The sequence below is a fragment of the Pagrus pagrus genome (assembly GCF_965226575.1).
Source record: "Pagrus pagrus genome assembly, chromosome: 21".
Classification (NCBI taxonomy): domain Eukaryota; kingdom Metazoa; phylum Chordata; class Actinopteri; order Spariformes; family Sparidae; genus Pagrus; species Pagrus pagrus.
This window is the reverse complement of record NC_140208.1, coordinates 17282009-17302233: the sequence shown is the minus strand read 5'-3', so window position 1 is coordinate 17302233 and position 20225 is coordinate 17282009. Positions and strand designations below refer to the sequence as shown.

General features: G+C 42.4%; 2 protein-coding genes across 2 annotated transcripts; one reads left to right on the top strand and one right to left on the bottom strand.

Annotated features, from left to right (window-relative positions):
• Nucleotides 1–2184: 2184 nt before the first annotated feature.
• LOC311250851 (uncharacterized protein) lies at nt 2185–5832 on the bottom strand. Its single transcript, XM_084342951.1, has 2 exons — nt 2547–5832; nt 2185–2409 (listed from the first exon to the last, which is right to left on the bottom strand). Exon 1 carries the CDS (start codon nt 5474–5476, stop codon nt 4421–4423), a length of 1056 nt encoding a protein of 351 aa, XP_084199077.1. The 5' UTR covers nt 5477–5832; the 3' UTR covers nt 2185–2409; nt 2547–4420.
• A 6139-nt stretch (nt 5833–11971) lies between these two features.
• Nucleotides 11972–19873, top strand: ercc4 (excision repair cross-complementation group 4). The gene is made up of 10 exons (XM_084341966.1): nt 11972–12303; nt 13227–13407; nt 15646–15841; nt 15922–16129; nt 16273–16453; nt 16580–16711; nt 16819–16923; nt 17897–18563; nt 18669–18781; nt 18886–19873. Exons 1-10 carry the CDS (start codon nt 12127–12129, stop codon nt 19626–19628), a joined length of 2703 nt encoding a protein of 900 aa, XP_084198092.1. The 5' UTR covers nt 11972–12126; the 3' UTR covers nt 19629–19873.
• The last annotated feature ends 352 nt before the right edge of the window (nt 19874–20225 follow it).

Genomic DNA, 20225 nt, shown 5'->3' with positions numbered 1-20225 from the left:
CTCTCTTGTTCTTCCTCAGGTCTCTATCGATGGTCCAGGAAATGCAGCATTGTTGATTTGAGGTCTGCCGGTCGATAACGGGCCTCGGTCTCTGTCAGGATTTAGGGTGTGTTGGATCACGGACAGAGGAAAAGTGTGTCCGCAACATCGAACGGGAAGCCTTGATGCCTTGATGCCTTGGTGCGTGCTGAAAACACTTCCCCCCATGATCGCTCATGAGAGGGACTGAGCGAGATATGCTAATGGCTCCTGAAAACTCTGCATGTGAGTCCCACTGCAGTGTGGGCATTTCTCTGTTCGTGCCTGCCTCCAAATCTCAAAAACACATTATCCCCTTCCTCGCTCTGTATATTTATCTCATATTCTCACCAAACAAGCCGCATGCGTTTCTCACACGCACGCACGTAGCAGCCATTCCCTCTAATGCATCACTGACATCCACTCCAGCCCCTAACGTGTGTCCCCTGTCAACCACTGACACCGTCCTCCGAACCCCCAGTCTGCCAGCCGCCTTGAATTATTCATCTAATGTGCCCATTTGACAAGGCCAGCCGTTTGGCTGCTTCGCCAAACATTAAAGGCGGGAGAAAAATTTGTTTGTCCATCTCTCTGTGTCTCACTCTTTCACTTCCTGTTATTGTCCTCTCCTCTCCCTCAGCTCGCCCCTCTGTTCCTCCGACTCATCTTTTCTCGCAAACGCCACGTTCCCGTCCTCTTTATTGGCATCTGCTGTCACAGTGATTTGCTAAAGTGGATGTGACAGGCGGCGAGCCTTGTTCATGCCTTTTATAAAGCCATACATTTGCTTCAATAGAATTTTTTCGTCTCATTTCTTCGGCTTCTTTCCCATGCTGTGTTTGACCGCGGGAGAGTGCTTTTTCTTCCCGTGCTATCATTTTTTTTTTTTCCCACTTGTTTTGTCACTGATAATATATGCAAATTGCAGCCCTGGAAATACGTAAGTCTCTTTGCTTTTTGTAATCAGCTCCCACCATTACGCAAACAAAGAAATTACTTCTGTGTGTGTCATTATGGTTGAGCATTACAGAGGCTGCTTGACTGGCGCTGCTTGACCCAGCTCCGAGTGCCAAAATGCTCCTCTCTCTCATCTATATTTCAGTGTACCGAGGGTGTTCTGTAATAATCTCAATTTGTGAACATGCAGCGGCGCCACTCTGGCCTTTCAAAGCGCCATAATCTTTAGTCACATTCCACTAAGGTCCTGGAGTAGCAAGGTTCACGACAGCCTGAAATGGTGTACATGTAGAGCCTGCAGCAGCTATCTTCTATGCAGCTAGAGTAGTTTTTATTTCCAGTGAAACTCGACTCAGCTGGCACAGTTTTTTCGAAATTCGTGACTGCTCTTAGCACAGAAAGGCTTTCAGTGAGTCACACTTTTCACAATTTGACCCAGAGCGAGGTTGGCTCAACCCGAGGTGCAGTCTAAGAGTTTTTGGCCCGGCACCTTAATCATGGACACACTAGAACATCTGATGTTCTCTGAAAAAAAAGCTCCAGGAAGATTTGAATGGGGGGTTATTCGTTTCACCCTCTTTTCAAAATATAAAACCTGTCCAAAAGCTATTACTGAGAAGGAAAAAAGAAAATGTGTGTTGCTATTTTGTAGCAATGCTGCCCTTTTTGTAGTTGGGATTGAAATCACACTGAACCCAAATGAAATGTCAAATTTGGGTTGAGGGCAGAAGTAAAGTCACCATTACTGCAGTGGCTTCTCACCTGTGAACCTGCGCCCATAACACTGTGATGTTTGAAAGGATTTCCATTTTTAAACTGTTTTTGCTAAGAAATACGACATGTTGCATTTTGAAAATATGACCTTGGAGGTGCCCTTTAATAATTTAATAAAGATTATAATATAAAACACGCAGTGTTCAAGAAGTTAAAAGGGTCCCTGTGGACTAACATTAGCTACTGTTGCTCATTTGAGAATGCATAAAGTCACATCCTTTGGTAGAAAAAACACAGAGCAAGTGCCCTCTATGGTGCCCTTCCAGTGAACACGATGAAGTGCCGTCTATTCGCCCCCCCAACCCCCTGCATACATTTTTTTTTACCCCTGCCCCCCTAAACACTTTACAACAATTCCACAGTCCAGCAGCATTAAACAACTTAAACAGATCATAGGCAGGGGAAGGTCTCATTTATTATGTAACAGAGATTTAATTGAAAAATTCAGGTCAAGTTTTATTAGAATTTCATACACTTTCATTTCACCTGCAAAATAATCAGAGCACACAAATGTTTGTTTCATGAAGTAAATTGCACTTTAATTTATGTCCCTGAAGTCTGTTTGTATTCTGTGCGACGTTCCGACAACAAACAGGATTCACTTTTTTCAATTTCATGTGTTTCAGATTGCCAGATTGCAAGTTGATTATTAATCAGAAACTAGAAAATAATGTTGCTGGGGTTTATTTACTAAACCAAATAACAATTTTAATGATCTTTTTTTTCTCAGATTTCAAACTACTGTTAGATTTAGATAGATTTTTGTTAGCTTTAGATAAGAATATTGATGTATGTACAGTTGTTTATAAAAGCTAGCAGGCAGCAGCATGTTGCTTAGACTGAAACGGGGGAAACAGCTAAGTAAGATTGGCCAAATCAAATCAAATTTTATTTATCTCGCCCAAAATCACAATCATATTGCCTCAATGGGCTTTATAGTCTGTACAGTGAACGACATCCTCTGTCCTTAGACCCTCGATTCGAGTGAGGAAAAACTTGCCATCTTGATGGTAAAAAGACCCTTTTAACAGGGGAAAAAAAAGACGATGGAAGAAACCTCAGGAAGAGCCACAGAGGAGGGATCCCTCTTCCAGGACGGACAGTCATGCAATAGATGTCGCATGTACAGAAATAACAGCAAATCACAGTTTAGAGGTTGCACTGACAGAAAATCTGATACAAATTATATATGTTAAGTATGTGGATCCAGGAGATGACTGAGCAGGACAAGGCATCGCCAGGTGGTGCCCGAGCCACACGACCTCCTGTCCACCGTGGTGACCTGGAAGAGGGCAGGCCACACAGGATAATTAGTAATCGATAGAGAGATCAGAGTGAGGAGGCCTCATGCTGATGAGAAGTCCGGTGTAGTTTCTTATTCCTCAAAGTGCGGCTGGAGACCCGCGGGGGTACCCTCCGGCAACAATAATGCATATAACGAGCGTTAATGGTGTCTGAGAGGAAAAGGTCCATAAAACTACACAAAAACTTTGTAATATTCCTCCATACTGCTCGTCTGCTGCAATCCAAGTGTCCTGTAGTGGCGACATCCAGAGTTTACTTGTAACGACGTCATTTAGTACATTTTTCTAGCCTAAACAGTCACTGTGCTATATCTGCCTGGAGGCACGCTCCCGCGTTCACGCAGGACACTTGGATTGCAGTGGACGAGCAGTAGGTTGCATTTTTGCGAGAGTTACACTTGAAGGGTTCAGCTAGCAGTGGCATTAGCTGACTCTGCCCAAACTGGGAGCTTGGAGCACCAGGGAAGTGTTGTCGTTGTTGTTGTTTACTATCAGACTATCATTTCTTGAGGCACAAACTGTCACAATTTGAGAAATGGTGAGGCGAGGACCCAAATGCAGTCCACATCAAGGATGCAGACAGGATTCAGGAACAAAAGGCAGCTTTATCAAACAAAAGCTGAATGATCCAACAAAACCAAGAATCCAACAAAGTCAAAAATGAGCCAGAAACTCAAAGTAGCAACTGCTCTTCTACATCCTGACTGACAACCATCCACAATCAGATTCACACCTACAGACAATTTAGAGTAACCGATTAACTTTACTTCTGCATGTCTTTGGATTGTGGGAGGAAGCCCATATACTTTTCAAGAAATACACTTTTTTTAAATTTCCACGCAATGTCTCCAATTGTGGGAGTAAGCCGGAGCACCCGGAGAGAACCCACGACGGTATGGGGAGAACATGCGAGCTCCGCACAGAAAGGCCCTACCCGGTCCTTCTTGCTGTGGGGCAACAGCACTAATCACTGGGACGCTGTGCTGCCCGTGTGGTAGTATACAAGACTAAATATCATTGTCAAGAAATACACTTTTTTTAAATTTCCACGCAATGTCTCAAATTGTGGGAGTAAGCCGGAGCACCCGGAGAGAACCCACGACGGTATGGGGAGAACATGCGAGCTCCGCACAGAAAGGCCCTACCCGGTCCTTCTTGCTGTGGGGCAACAGCACTAATCACTGGGACGCTGTGCTGCCCGTGTGGTAGTATACAAGACTAAATATCATTTTCAAGAAATACACTTTTTTAAATTGTGGGAGTAAGCCGGAGCACCCGGAGAGAACCCATGACGCCACGGATGTTATTTTAACACCTCTGTCTTTTGCTGCCTCTCCATTTCTCTCTGTCATTTCCTAGACCTCTTTCTACCTGGCTGTGGGTCTTCCTCCTCCACCTGCTGGAGGAAGATTGTGTCCAGTTGTGTCCGTGTCTGTGTCAGAGTCGCTGTCGGCAAAATCATGACACTGTCTTAATTTTTTGCTTTCATGCTTTCTTGACCTTTTCCTGGATGGACCAGGCAGAGGGTCCTCTTCAGCAACCTCAGCACTAGGACCTGCATGTTCGACTGCCGTATTTCCAGTATTCTGGTCAGTGTTGTTATGGTCACTGCAAATGCTGTAAGTGTCGCTGTCTGATGAGCAGGCATTCTCATCCCACCAACAGAATCTTTTCCCATCTCTCTCTTCATCGTCCTCTTCCTCCTCCTCTCTGGCCCTTTTCATGGATCTTCGAGGCAGGAGGTCATGCTCTTCTACATCCTGACTGACTCCAACAGCAACCTCAGCACTAGCACCTGCATGTTCGACTGCCGTATTTCCAGTATTCTTGTCAGTGTTGTTATGGTCACTGCAAATGCTGCAAGTGTCGCTGTCTGAGCAGGCATTCTCATCCCACCAGCAGAATCTTTTCCCATCTCTCTCTTCATCGTCCTCTTCCTCCTCCTCTCTGGACCTCTTCATTGATCTTCTAGGCAGGAGGTCATGCTCTTCTACATCCTGACTGACTCCAACAGCAACCTCAGCACTGGCAACAGCATCAGTGTCTGCTGCATTTTCATTATTGTTGTCATCATTATCAATATTGTGATTGTCAATGTTGTCAATGTCAACATTGTCATTCACATTGTCATTGTCGAGGTTGTCAGCATTGTAATGGTCTTCGTTATTGTCATGGTTTTCATGATTTTCATGGTTTTCGTTGTTTTCATTATTGGCTGGGTTTTCATTGTTTTCATTGTTGTTGGCATTATTTCGGAGGGGCCTTATATCCTGAAGGATGACCCTAGCACGAAGTAAATTCAGCCAGTTAGGAAAACCATCTGATTGGTCACCGGCTGCTTCGTCATTGCGTCTGCCATAGAAATTGATTCGTATACCTGTAAGAAAATATAAGTTGTGCACTCCGTCTCCTCTGCTGGCCATTTTACTAAATAGATCAGCCGAAGCAATCGAGTTATCTCTCCTCTTCTTCTTCTGGTGTGGTAGTATACGAGACTAAATATAATTCTCAAGAACTACACTTTTTAGTCACAGGGCTTCAATGTGTTTACACTATGCCAGTCAATGCGGAATGTGTACACATTGTAACATCTTCATGTTATGGTGACACATAAAGTTCCATAACTCCACAGTTCTGCTATGATCTTGGCTTTGATCTTGCTTTGATCTTGCTTTGATCTTGCTTTGATCTTAGCTTCTCACACAAATCTGTTACAAGAAGTATACTGTTTTTTGATTGGTTGACAAACACAAACAATACATCATTATTGAATGAATGAATGAATTACCCTGTGCCTTTGTTTTCCATTGTTGTCCAGAAACTATTATATACACATCAATAATACACATGTTGCACTGTTTGACCTGTGCCCTCACTTGGATGAACATTGGCACTTATTTTGAGTCAATCCCACATTCACCGTCCTTCAGAAGCATATACATATATTCACGTTGCAGCAGATGTGCTGCATGTTTTAGTTCAAACAGTATTTACCCCTCCAGAACTCCCGAAACTGGGCCACCTTAGCTACAATGCTAATTCTGGTAGCAGTAACAAAATATGTCATTTCAGAGACTCAAACTGGATTTTATTTAAAGCAACATTATGTAGAAATTGGCATTTTGTGCAAGTTGGCGCCCCCCACAGTTTCTGTCGGGGAAAGGACAGGTGAGGGAAAGGAATGGAAAAACATTGGAAGGAAAAACAGGACACTAGAGAAAGGGCAAAAGACAACACAAGACCAGAAAACACAAACATAATGAAACAAAATGACCAGGGCCATGACACAAACTGGTTAGGGGCTAGCTGGTTAGCATGCTAATGTCAACAGACATCTCTTCAACGCAGTACAAAGACGTCACATTCCGTTGATAATTTTATTTCATTTTTGAACGTATAAAACTAACTTACATATTGCACCTTTAGGGCTGGATCTACTAAGATCCCAAATTGCTTGTACTAATCTGCGTGGGCAATCTAGAAATTTGCGTGCGGCGTTGAACCGCGGTTTGCGGGCGATTTACTAAGAGTGATTGCATTAATGACAACAGGTGCAAACGTGTTGGAGACACGCCTATTTAAATGAGGGTTTAGCGTGTTTCATGGTTTTCAGCATGGCGAGTTTGAGAGAGAGAAAGCGCAAAGTGAAATTCAACCCTTTGGAATTAGAAGTGTTGGTAGAGGAAGCAAATAAACATTTCAATGAGCTGCAGCAAAGGAATCTGACGGAAAAGAACACAGTGTGGAGAAAATCGGTGAAAAAGTTAATGTTGTTGGAAAAAACAGGCGAACAGTGGATGAAGTGAAAAGGAGATACCAAGACATCAGAAGAAGAACAAAAGAAAAATTGGCGTATAATAATATAAATATAATCATAGTAAACTTGCAAGGAGTTTTGTTATTGCAGGTACTGCGTGACTCCTTCTCGTAGCTGGCTCCAAATCCGCTCTGAGTTCCTCCAACAGCTCCAAAATGGCAAGGCTGGATAGGCATTATGTTCTAATGATAGTTTCCTCATTCATCCCAAAAATGTTCACACAAGGGTGAAAAATGCGTTCTCGGCATCTCCTTCCATTGTTTCGGCGTCTCCTTCTTGCAACAATAACGGCAGACATGTGTGCGCAATTACGCATACAAACCGTTTGCACCTCCCTTTAAGACTTGTTAAATATAGACGCAGTTTCTATGAGCAAAATTGCTTTCAGGTTTGATAAATCACTTTGCGTGTACTAAATTAATATATTTACATTTTCTCCACCCACAACACGCACAATTGCGTGCAAACGCCCCATATTGCATATTCATTGCTGCAAACGTACTAACTGAATGCAGACGCACTATTTTGCACCTTTGACAGACACAACCCTTTTTGCGCACTGTTAGTAAATCAGTTTGTACTTTTTTTTGCGTGTGCAAGCAGTTTGCACACGTTTTAATACACGCAAACCTTTAGTAGATAAGGCCCTTAATCCGTAAGAACTTAAGTATAAGATGTTTTAAGGGGAAATATTGGCCAAGCCAACTGCCTTAGTAGCGGGCTAAATAGTTTGGCTCAACCCAACATAAAAACTTAACATGACATTTTTACAAATGTTTATTAAAGGTGCAATATGTTTAAATTTGAGTTGAAATGCTCAAAAACTAACTAATTTTATCTACAGAATATGAATAAAAGTTCTGATGTTATGAAATATGTGTATTGTATTGAAGCTAGCACGCTAACCAGCTATCCCTGGCACATCCCGGTCCAAAGCTCCTGTGCTAGTGGTGTAAACACTAACACTTCCCGGTGCTCCGAGCTCTCAGCCCGGACCACTAGCTGCACAGCTAACTGAGCGAATTAGCAAATGGCAACTACTGTTTGCAGCAGTTAGCAATTACTGTTGTGACAAGCTGCCCCCTGTTTATTTTATATGAATTCCAGAGGGGCTAGTTGCTGGTATAGAACAGAGCCAGGGTAGCTGTTCCCTCCTGTTTCCTGTCTTTGCGCAAAGCTAACCGCCTGCTGGGTCTAGCTTCATTTTCAGCGTACTAACATGAGAGCGGCCACGATCATCTAATCTAACTCTCAGCAAGAAGTCTAATAAGCGTACTTCCTAAAATGCCGAGCTATTCCTTTAAAGTGTGTGTTAACCTCCAGAGGCGCTGAGTTTGGCCCTTAGAGCCTGGTCGGCTCTCCGGCTAAGCCCTCCATTTACAGCAAAACCCTGCTGCCTCATTCTTTTGCTAATGAGGGCTGGAGGGATGTTTCAGGCCTTTAGCTGTTGTCTCTCTCTCTCTCTTTTCCCCTCCTACACTGCAGTCAGGCACGCAGTGTTAAATATCTCTTGTCTTATTTTATCCTTCCAGCCTGCCATCAATTTCAAGCTGTTCTCCTCTCATTTACAATGTGCCACACCATCCATGATATCAGGATGCACACTGGCTGCCAAACGTACACTTTTACTCATCTCGCTTGGTGCAAAGAGGAGCGGATGAATCCCTCACATGTGCCAGCGCTTCCTCCGTGGAAACACGCTGCTTCCTCCAAGCACATTTATGCATCGTTTGACTCAATTTCATGTACCATAAAACTGTAATAATAACAGAATCAATTATGCTGCTTTTTCTCTCTCTCTCGCTCTTGTCAGCCCTAATGGCGTCGTGTTACCACTCCATCTGAACTGCATCGTGTTTTCATCCTGACATGAAGCTGCTGATTGTCTCCCAGAAGAGGCTGGATGGACTTCTCACACACTGATCACCCCTGAGGTAGACTCGTCTGCGGGAAGATGTGTGAGAACACAGCACTCCACTGCTCTCTATAGGCTCGTTCATGACAATGCATCGCTTTAATCCTCCAAGAGTCATTTCTGTGTCTGTGCAACTCAATTGTGAAACTTCCATTGCAAAGGTGTAGTTTTTTTTTATTTTCTTTGTACAGTCTGTCATTTACTGTCTAGCTGTTACACACTTGATGTCACTTCAGATGTAAAATTGGATTGTTTTAAGTGATCAAGGGACCATTTTTGACAAAACATCGCTGGAGAGATGCTGTGACGGTTCGTTTTATGTTGTTTTTCATTCCTTTAAAAAGATCAAATGAGCCCTTCTAGTCAGAGAAACTGTTTTTAGTTAATGTGTGACTGTCAAATCAACAGAAAAACTGACTAAAAATGCATTTCAAGCTAATACTAGGCTTCTCTTCTCTTTTCTGCAAAGACCTCACCCAGCCCTTGAGGTAAAATCTCATTTTTCTTTTCATGGGCTTTCTCCAGCTTTGTCCTCACTTCTATCAAGTCGTCAGTTTCTGTTCAAGGCACCTATAAACCTCCCCAAGGGCACTACAGCGCTCAGTTGTGTCTCCTGCTACCTTCAGGGTCACCTTTGATGTTGGCTGCAGAATCTCTCTCTCTGCCACTGTACAGTAAATGTCCTCAACCAGCACGCCTGCAGTTTGTGAGAAAGTTAATTGTGAGATTGGGAATGGACAAAAGTTTGTGGACACCCAAAATTTACACCTCAGATTTCATTACACAACTATTGCCACAAAACAGATACATTAACTCATCACCGTGGATCCGTCAAACAGATGTGTTTTAAAAGGTAAAATAGTAATAAGTAACAGATAAAAAAAACAAAACGTGTCTTTCTTTCACTTGCTTTCAAAACAAAACACACGTGCTAGCCAGATCAAGAGATTTAAACATGAGGTGATGGTGCTCTTACAGCTTTTGTCCACAGGGGCCACCAGAATCAACAAAAATAAAAGTTCCTTGTAGCAGCTTTAAATAAAAGTACCAAGTCAACAATGTAAAAGTACTCCATTACAAGCAAAAGTCATGTAGAAATCCTATTTAAGTAAATTAGCAGAGGCATTATCAGCTACACTAAAATGATCAAAAACAAAAATACTTTCCATTCTGACCCATGAGTACTCAGTAGTGATTACAACATTATTACATGAGTACTCAGTAGTGGGGCCGGAAGTCACTGCGTGTTTTCATAAGCCTATCATACGATTCTTATGTAAAATCTAAATCTGCTAAGTAACTTGTAACTACAGGGTTAAATAAATGTACTGGAGTAAAAGTTCAACATTCCCCTCTTTCTAATATGTCATGGAGCATAATTTCGAGGTCGACCACTGACTTTGACCATATAGTGATTATATTCTGCGATTTAAGACTTCCCATATTACTCTTGCCTCACTTGTTGACAGTATTAATGAAATTCATTATTGATGGAAGAGTCGCTGAAATATGAGTTCTAATTAATATACTTTCTTAATTTCTGCAACAGTCCTTCACCCCTCATTTGTTCAAAATCAGGATATTAAAAGAAATGAGTTCTCCTAACAGATTCAATCGGTGATGTTAGCACACGCACACACACACACACGCGCACACACACACACACACACACACACACACACACACACACACACACACACACACACACTCAGAGTTTCCTGTGTCATTTGAAGGGTAACTTGAACTAACTTTGCAGAATAGGACAGAGTGAAAAGAAAGGAACAACACACACTATTGTCCAGATAATTCATTATAATGAGGCGAACTCAAAGGTCCATGTGTTGTTTTTATGTAATGCGGCTCCACACAGAGTCAGCACCACACAGAGGATGAGTGACAGATGTAAACATCAAAGTGGATAAATTCAAGCCCGGAGTCTCAAAACTATGATGAGTCATGTCAATGTCTCTCTGTAACAAAACCTCTGTGAGTTTGTGTATGTGTGTGTGTGTGTGTGTGTGTGTGTGTGTGTGTGTGTGGTTGGGGGTGGTGGTGGGCTCAGCATCGTCCTGCTCCTCTGCTGTCGTTCATGAGCTCGGACCTATTCTGGTCCCCTCAGCCTGCTCTCTTACGGCTGAGAAATGTGGGCTGACACAACAGAGTTTTACAAAGCCCAGCTGGCAGGCTTTGTTATGCAAGCATATTACAGCTTTGTTCCTGTCGGTGCAATAGAGAAATAATCCACCCGAAAACACGTTAATACTGTCACTAACACAGCTATTGGTGCCGTACCCATCATTTCTGTGCCCATTTTATTGTTTGATTGTGCACCTCTCATTGCTGCAGTTAACTGAAAGTGGATTAATGTTTGACTGGAGCTTTTTGGAAGTCTGATAGTGATATCATTACACTGACACATCCAAAATACAGCTATGTGACAGCTCATAATGAGTATAATGATATGATATTAAAAACTTTAAATGTAATGTTTGATGCCAAAACGTGACAGTCTTATTGTTTTCTGAAAGATTTTCTTGTCAGGAAGAAATTGTCTCTAAAAAATAATTTAGACACATGCTGAATTCTCAGAGGCTCCTGTCTCTTTAAGGCCCGCATATGAATACCCAGTCTGCTCTGATTGGTCAGCCCACACACGCCTGAGCCAGAACCACTCACCGTGTTGCTGGTCGGCTGTCATGTTTTCCGTGAATATAGGCAAAAATGATGCAAATGTGTGACATGGTGGCGCAGTGTGATGTCACAGACTTAAAGGCGGGACTACTGATGAGGCATTTAAGGAGCATTGTTTTCTGTGGGAGAGAGGAGCTCCCGTGGACTTTGGGCTTTTGCCTTTCAGGACTTTATACATGCACATGAACCTATATAAAAGACTAAAGGAGAGGAAACAGAAAAAACACAACAGGTCTCTTTTAAAACCTGAGACATAAATAAAAACGATAACATCAATTTTGTTGTGAGAATGTGAAAAGGAGATATTTACATAGAATACTAACGAGGAACAGATTAAAAGCCCATCTGCTTCGTTTTTATATTTAACTAAACACAGTTCATGCAAACAAATTACCAGGTTTGACAGTGTGTTACCTCTTACAGTCCTCCACGTCACTAGGTGGCGCTCTTGATATCAAACGTCACTCTCCGTCACGTCTTCGTTTGCTTTTAGTGTCACGTGACCGGATGTGCAGTTTCAAAACATTGAATAACAATGTGAGCAGCACACAACTGGCTGTCTCACAATGGTATATGTCGCTTTTAGCTAACGTTTGTGTCTCGGAGTGACAGAAACTTGAAAGAGTTTTCCGCGTTGCCGTGGCTCCAACATGGCGGGCCCGCTGCTGGAGTTCGAGACTGAGATGTTTCTCAGTCTGTTCGGCTGTGACGGGCTGCTGGTGGTGGCGGAGGGGATGGGGCTAGACCGCATCCTGCTGCAGTTCATGCGGGTGTACTCGGAGGAGGGGAGCCTGGTCCTTCTGCTTAACACGACCACAGCTGAACAGGTGAGGAACACCAAGGTTGACGCTGCTTCACAGGTTTTCCTGGGCGCTTCAGCTTGCCCGAAGCTAATTAGCTAATGCTAATGGGGGGCGTTCTTGCTACTTATTGATTAAACCAAATGAAGTGTGACTCAAAATGTGAAGAAACAAATCTGAAATGAGTTCAAATAGGGTGACTGTTTGAAAATAATACATAACTGCCACATCTTATTAGTCTTCCAACAACATAAACAATACCCTCCTTTCACAGACATTTTGACTTGTCAAGGCAGGAAAAGCACAGGTGCACTTAATAACATTAAAGGGGCACTCTGTAGATTTGGAGAAGAAATTCAAACTCAGCATTTAAATATTTGCAATATTAATGAGGTAATAATACAATATTCATTTTTTCCATAACTGAGTAAACAAGCTGTTCTCAGAGCAAAATAAGGTCCCCAGAACACTGTTTGAAGCTAGAAAGGTGGCGGGGTCTGCCACATATAAACAAAGTAAAACAGTATGAAATGGTGTTGTCCTTTAAGGTCAGTTTGTTTATTCAGTTTGCTCAGTCATGAAAACAAAGTGTTTAGTTTAGTTTAGACATAAACAAGACAAAAAAATCAGTCTATGAAGATCTTTCTCTTCCAATTAGTTTCGTCTCCAAAACTACATAGTGCACCTTTAATGATGGCTGCATTTCATTTAGTGTGTGCCAGTTCCAGGTCCTGTACCTGTCCACTCACTGTCATGACCTACTGGGACACAATGTAAAGGAGCCATTGTTAATGTTATTAATTCCTTGTTTCTGCTATTACATGTCAAATTGTCTGTAACCAATAGAGTCCGTATAGCATCATTTCTCACATCTAATTTCAGCTGCTCTCTCGCATCCAGTACCAAAGTAGGTTTAACAAAATGCTGCCTGTCTTGTCCTCCCTTCTCAGGAGTATTTGACAGAGCAGCTGCGAATGGAGGGGGTGACCCACCTGCCCAGGACGGTGACCAGCGATGTCCAGAGCACCGGACGCTATGATGTGTACACTGAGGGAGGAGTGCTGTTTGTCACCAGCAGAATCTTGGTGGTCGACTTCCTCACTGACCGCATCCCCGCTCATCTCATATCAGGTCAGACAAGTGTTTTATGTGTTATGTTTTATGTATTGTATCTTATTTATCACAAATAGTTATGAGTCTGAGTTACTTTGTGAGGAATATTTTGTATCACTGTATTTGTATCCTGTATTACAATATCAGTAAACACTACAACTAAATAAAGGGTTTCTGTTTAAATGGCCTTAATGTAGGATTAATTACTGACATTACTCAACTTTTAAAAACTGATTAGTTGGCTTGGGCCTGGTTAAGGGCAAGGGCATTTCAGTGCTAACAGCTCTGTTCATTTGAGTAATAAAGAAACAAAAGTTATCTGAAAGGCACAATTCATGACCCAAATATAAACACTAGGGGTGTCATGATTTCAATTCTTGATTGAAAATCAATCTCCTAGTATTTATTTATTTATTTATTTTTTCAAACCACTCTCGTCTGCTTATGTGTGTTCGGCACACATTTTGAGCAAAACACCACCAACATTACAAATTCTGTTCCTGGTGTGTTTTTGCAGGTGAGTAAACTCAAGCTCTTGTTGTAAGGTACCATTCTGACTTTTTTTTTTCTATTTAAAGTTTGTTCCCCATTGACTGGGGAAATATTGTTGTTACATTTTAAATAAAAAAGAAAAAAACATGGCCGTTATAAGATAAGATAGATAATCCTCAATTTATCCCCAGAGGGGAAATTCAAGTGTTGCAGCACAAAGCCAAAGTAGTAAGTAGGTAAGCGCAGAGAAAATTGAAATAAGATAAATAAAGCTGAATCTACATACAAATAAAATAAAGATAGGAGGTAACTACTATTGTTATATGAAGAGTAAAGTGTCTATACTGGACAGTTTAAGATGTTCTGTGCAGTAAATTGCAAGTTAAAGTGACATGGGGTAAATAAGTAAGGGTTATATCACACTTGATACCATGTCAGCCATCTTTTTTAAAAATGATTTAAAAACATCAATGAGACCTGTCAGGACATGGAACCAATAATCAATAGTCGATCAACGTCAAAGCTGAAAAACAAAATTCTCATCTCATCTCTCATCTCATTTTCTTTTTGCCGCTTATCCGTGAGGGCCGCTGGAGATGTTGCCGCTTTATCCCCCCCCTTTCGGGGGGTTGCGGGGTTGCTGGAGCCAATCCCAGTGTCTTTATGGGTGGAGGCTAGGGTATATCCCTGGACAAGTCGCCGGTTCATCGCAGGGCCCTTCTGGCGGCAGAGGCTGCCCCACAGGGTGGCAGCTGCACGCCAGGAGCAGTTTCGGGGTTCAGTATCTTGCTCAAGGATACTTCGGCATGTAGCTCAGTTCCGCCCAGGGGAGCCGGGGTTCAAACCTGCTGCTCTACCCACTGAGCTACAGCCGCCCCTGATAAAAAAATTGAAACAAAATCAAAATTGAAAAACTGAATCAAATTGTGACTTGGCAAATCATGGATTTATAGAGTCGAGATGCACGTAATGAAAACAAGTGTGGCACTGTCCATCAAAGTTTCAGAACACTACATTGAAGCATACTGTCACTCACATACTGACTGACAGGTCTTTTTATATGTACACAAAAGACAGCAGATAAATTTAAGTTAATATTTGTTATGATATTCCTAACAGAATAAATTAACCAGTATCTTAAATTTGAGTAAGCTGGGGAAAACACAAAAAATTTTAGATGTCTTTCATTTAAAAGTCAAAAGGTTTTATATTTAAATCTAGCAGCAAATTACATGTTAGAAAATAACAGATTGGGTAAAATGCACTTTAAAATAAGCATTTAAAGATAGATATAAAGGTAAATGTGCCATAAAATAAAGTATATTTATAGAGGTTAAAGCTGAAACAATTGCTCAATCGGTGGTGACTATTGAATTATTTAATTAGTATTATCGGTTTGAAATTCTATGATTCCTACTTCTGAAATATGAATATTTTCTGGTTTTGTTACTCCTCTATGACAGCAAACTGAATATCTTTGGGTTGTTGACAAAACAAGACATTTGAGGATGTCATCTTGGGCTTTTGGGAAACACTGATCAGCATTTTTTGCCATTTTATAGACCAAACAACTGATTGACTGAGAAAATAGTCAACAATGAAAATAACCGTTAGTTGCATCCTAATAGAGACAGTTTAATCAAAAAACTTTTAAAACAATGTAGTTTTAATAGATGGGTATAGCATTGCATTACTTTTTACAGGTTTTTCTATTTCCTGGTCACTCAGTGTAGTCAAACAACATCTTCTGTACCCCCCCTTCAGGCATCCTGGTGTATCGTGCTCATAAAATCATTGAGTCGTGTCAGGAGGCTTTCATCCTTCGTCTGTTCAGGCAGAAGAACAAGACAGGCTTCATTAAAGCCTTCACCGACAAGGCCACTTCCTTCTCCTCGGGCTTCTGCCAGGTGGAGCGCGTGATGAGGAACCTCTTCGTCAAGAAGCTCTACCTGTGGCCCAGGTATGATGGAACTTATTAGACCTTTTTCATGGCCGACATTTAGACATGTCTAATTAATAAGGCTGCATTTTTCCCAACAGGTTTCAAGCATCAGTAAACACAGCACTGGACAGGCACAAGCCAGACGTGGTGGAGCTCCATGTCTCATTGACGCCGGCCATGAGGACCATTCAGAGCTCCATCCTGGATATAATGAGCGCCTGCCTGAAGGAACTCAAACGCTACAACCCCAGCCTGGAGGCCGAGGACCTCTCCCTGGAGAACACACTAGGAAACTCGTTCGACAAGGTACAAGGAAAAACAGGCTCCAAACTTGGTTTTGGTAAAAGAAAAAGCTTCCTTACCCTCCGTTGTTGTTGAAATGATGCCTTGTTGATAACTTGTTTTTGAGTTAAATGTTTATGGTCGTGCTTTTCCTTACTCCCATCCAGACCATCCGTCACTACCTGGATCCCTTGTGGCACCAGCTGGGAGCAAAGACCAAAGCCCTAGTCCAGGACCTGAAAGTCCTGAGGGTTCTCCTGCTCTACCTCACCCAGTATGACTGCGTGACCTTCCTCAATCTGCTCGAGTCACTGCGTTCCAGCCAAAAGATCTTTGGATCCAACTCAGGTTAATTAGTTGCACTAAGCTGCACTAAGTACTTACGTGGAAGTACTTGGGTTATTATTGCACTGTAATTTTTGTGATTAATCACCTTTGTCTTTAATTGTGTGTGTATGTTGTTGTAACCATCAGGGTGGTTGTTCCTCGACTCCAGCACCTCCATGTTTGTAAATGCCAGGAACAGAGTGTATCACATCCCTGAGAACAAGAAGAAACTCAAAGTGGGAGCAGAGGCAGAGAAACAAAAGTCATCCTCTGCTTCAGGTAACCGACCCATGAACAGATCTCTGAGATATCAGCAACGTTTATCTGCTCGTATATGTTTTGATGTTTGAATTACTAAACGCTCAGTGTGTGTGCGCGTGTTTCAGAGGTGAAGCGAAAACTTGTGCTGGAGAAGAGCCCAAAGTGGGAGGCTCTGACTGAGGTACTGCAGGAGATTGAGAGGGAGAACAAGAGCTCTCAACATGAACCAGGTCAGAGCTCAGTTCTGTTAAAATGTTATAAAGGTCTGTCATGTCAACAGTGTGTGTCATCTCTATTCAGTGGATTTGCATATGTTGTACTATATTAACAGAATGTCATAGAAACTAGCTTTTAGTTTCAAAAGGGTGGTTTTGTTTTCCATAGAAATTACCCTGATCTTTAGCAGGTTTTGGCCTAGTACGTAGCACTAACACCGGAGAAGCATATAAGCACATGGAATCCTCAAACTTAATTACATTTTAAATTTAGAACCAGCAGAGACACCTGCTTAAATACAGCTGACATTTCACAAAGTCATCCTCCGGGTGGGCTGGTTTGCTCGGGTTCTTCGTGCTACAGCTTTGTAGACATCATACAGACGGCACAGTCATACTGCACTTGCCGAGAATACTGTGAAGGCAAACTAGCCTCCTTGAATTTGGAGAGTACAGAATATGGAATAAGGTTTTCTCCCGCTGGACGTTCTGACTTGTCATAGCAGGGAAAGCCGAGGTGGAACTATTGTGATTAAGGATGGCTGATTTTGGTGTGCCGGTAAGCCAGTGATTGTAAGTCAGGAATACTTTTACCCCAAAGGGTGATTCTGCAAAGATTGTGGAGCTGGCTTAAAGTAATGGATAGACTGTTCAAATAGCTCAAAATAATGGATACACTCCATTTCACTAATTGTGAGACTACTAGCACCAGTTGGCTGGTCCTCTGCTGAATTAGGTCAGTCACTTTAAAGGGAGTGAATACTTATACAGTCACTTATTTGACATTATATATTTTTAATAAATTGACAATACTTTGTAGAAATCTGTTTTTTGTTTTGTATATTTTTTGTATTTTGACCATGACTCTATTTATAAAAGCAATAAAAGGGGAAAAGATCCAAGCAGGCGAATACTTTTTACAGGCACTGTGGCTATAACAGGATGTACACACTTGTATAACTGTGGTGTCATGTCATGTCAACCGTAGGTCATGTGCTGATCTGTGCCAGTGATGACAGGACTTGTGCCCAGCTGCAGCAGTATATCAGGCACGGCTCTGACCAGCTGCTTACCCGTCTGTACGCCCGAACAATTGGTAAACGGGACTCTGCTGCAGCCGCTGCCTTTGAGCTTGACTCTCACAAAAAGGGCAAAGGCTGGCCTACGAAAGGAGCCAAGGGGAAGGAGCCTGCACAGAAACAAAAGAGAAAACCCACAAAAACTAAAAAACGTCCATCTCTGACTCTGACCCAGATGATGGGGAAAGAGGAGACGCATGAAGCAGCGGTGATGGGCAGCAGCGGAGATGAGGATGAACTGACGGAGGAGGACGAAGGGGACGAAGAACAGCTGAAGCTGGACCTGTCATCAGATGCCTACTACGGTGTCCTAAAGGAGCCGCTGACTGTCATTCACCCACTGAAAGGTCTCACTGACCCGCACAGCTTGACGCGGGTGCTGCATGAGGTTGAGCCCAGTTTCGTGGTGCTGTACGACGCTGAACTCAGTTTTGTCCGCCAGCTGGAGATCTACAAAGCTTGCCGGCCCGGAAAGCCTCTCAGGGTGTATTTCCTCATCTATGGAGGCTCAACAGAAGAGCAGAAGTACCTGACCGCACTGTCTAAGGAGAAGAAAGCCTTTGAGCACCTGATCAGGTCAGAACCTGTCTTCATTGCTCTCTCTCTCCTCTAGCACCTCTGGAGTATCTGCAGAAGTGTGCTTTGTTACTCATTAGTGCTTGTATGTGTGTTTCTCTGTAGGGAAAAGGCTACTATGGTCATCCCAGAGGAGAGGGAGGGGCGAGCAGACACCAACTTGGACCTTGCAAGAAATTTAGAGCCTGCCAATGCCACCACCAACACCCGCAAAGCAGGCACGTCTAATTTAGTCCTTTTTCTAAAGTTTTAGATTTGTTCTCTATTTTTTGATTGTCAGTTTTCATGAATATCTTATTTCCATTTCCTGTCCAATAACCAGGAGGCCAGGAGCAGCCCAAAGAGCCCTCACGAGTCATCGTGGACATGCGTGAGTTCCGCAGTGAGCTGCCCTCCCTGCTGCACCGCCGTGGCCTGGACATCGACCCTGTCACTCTAGAAGTAGGTGACTACATCCTGACACCGGACACATGCGTCGAGCGCAAGAGCGTCAGCGATCTGATCGGCTCGTTGCAGAGCGGCCGCCTCTACACCCAGTGTCTCTCCATGACCCGCTACTACAGGAAACCAGTGCTTCTCATCGAGTTCGACCCAGCAAAACCGTTTTCCTTAATGGCCCGATCGGATTTCCGTCATGAGATATCCGCCAATGATATTTCTTCAAAACTCACTTTACTCACCTTGCATTTCCCCCGACTTCGAATACTCTGGTGCCCCTCTCCACACGCCACAGCGGACCTTTTCCTGGATCTAAAGCATGGTCGCTCTGAACCCGATGCTGCAGCAGCTCAGGCAGTCACAGCTGAGTCGGACACAGTGGCTGAATCAGCAGACCTCTATAACCCTGGACCTTATGATTTCCTGTTGAAAATGCCCGGGATCAATATGAAAAACTATAGGGCTATTATAAAAAATGCAGACAGCCTGGCAGATTTAGCCAAACTGAGCCAGGACAAGCTAGCAGAAATACTCGGGAATGTTAACAGCGCTAAGTCGCTGTATGAGTTTCTGCATAATGTCGCTGACGTCCACGCTCCTGTGCAGAAGACCAAACAGAAGACATAAGAGGCAGTAAAGTGTCTGACTGTTTTTTAGACATATTTTCCTGACACCAGGATTAGTTTTGCATTTTAAAACTAGATGTTATTGTAGAACACCGTAGTTTGAATTCACACCTTATGCTAGTAAAGAATGAATCTTTGTCATCAGAAGTAGAAATTGTTATATTAATGTACAGAATGAACTGAACTTCTATTGTATTTTATAAGACTTTTTAAAAAACTTTAAATAAACTTTGCAATAAAAGAGAAAAAAAAAAATCCTTTTCTAATTTTTCATTATTGTGTATAACCTTGTATTCAAAATAAAGCTTTCAAGAACAACCTTTTTTGTTACCCAAAAGGGATATAACACACAGCACCAGGGGAGTGCTGGTGTTTACCTTGCTGGCACGGTTAGCATGCTAACTTCAGTAGATATCCCTGCAATACATTGCACAGACATCATAACTTCAAAACTGTTATTTCTTCTCGGTCTGCTGATAATTTTAATTCTTTTAAGTGTTTTCAACTAAATTTCTTACATATTGCACCTTTTTAATATAATCTTACATAGCCGAGGTAACAAAAATTGAATACAGCATCAGAGAAGCCACTAAATAGA

Bases quoted from the DNA above. Each gene is read 5' to 3' on its own strand.
- LOC311250851 (XM_084342951.1), bottom strand. From the start codon at position 5,476: ATGGCCAGCAGAGGAGACGGAGTGCACAACTTATATTTTCTTACAGGT.
- ercc4 (XM_084341966.1), top strand. From the start codon at position 12,127: ATGGCGGGCCCGCTGCTGGAGTTCGAGACTGAGATGTTTCTCAGTCTG. The intron at 16,712-16,818 runs GTAACCGACCCA...CGCGTGTTTCAG, and splicing joins AAAGTCATCCTCTGCTTCAG to AGGTGAAGCGAAAACTTGTG. The intron at 16,924-17,896 runs GTCAGAGCTCAG...TGTCAACCGTAG, and splicing joins GAGCTCTCAACATGAACCAG to GTCATGTGCTGATCTGTGCC.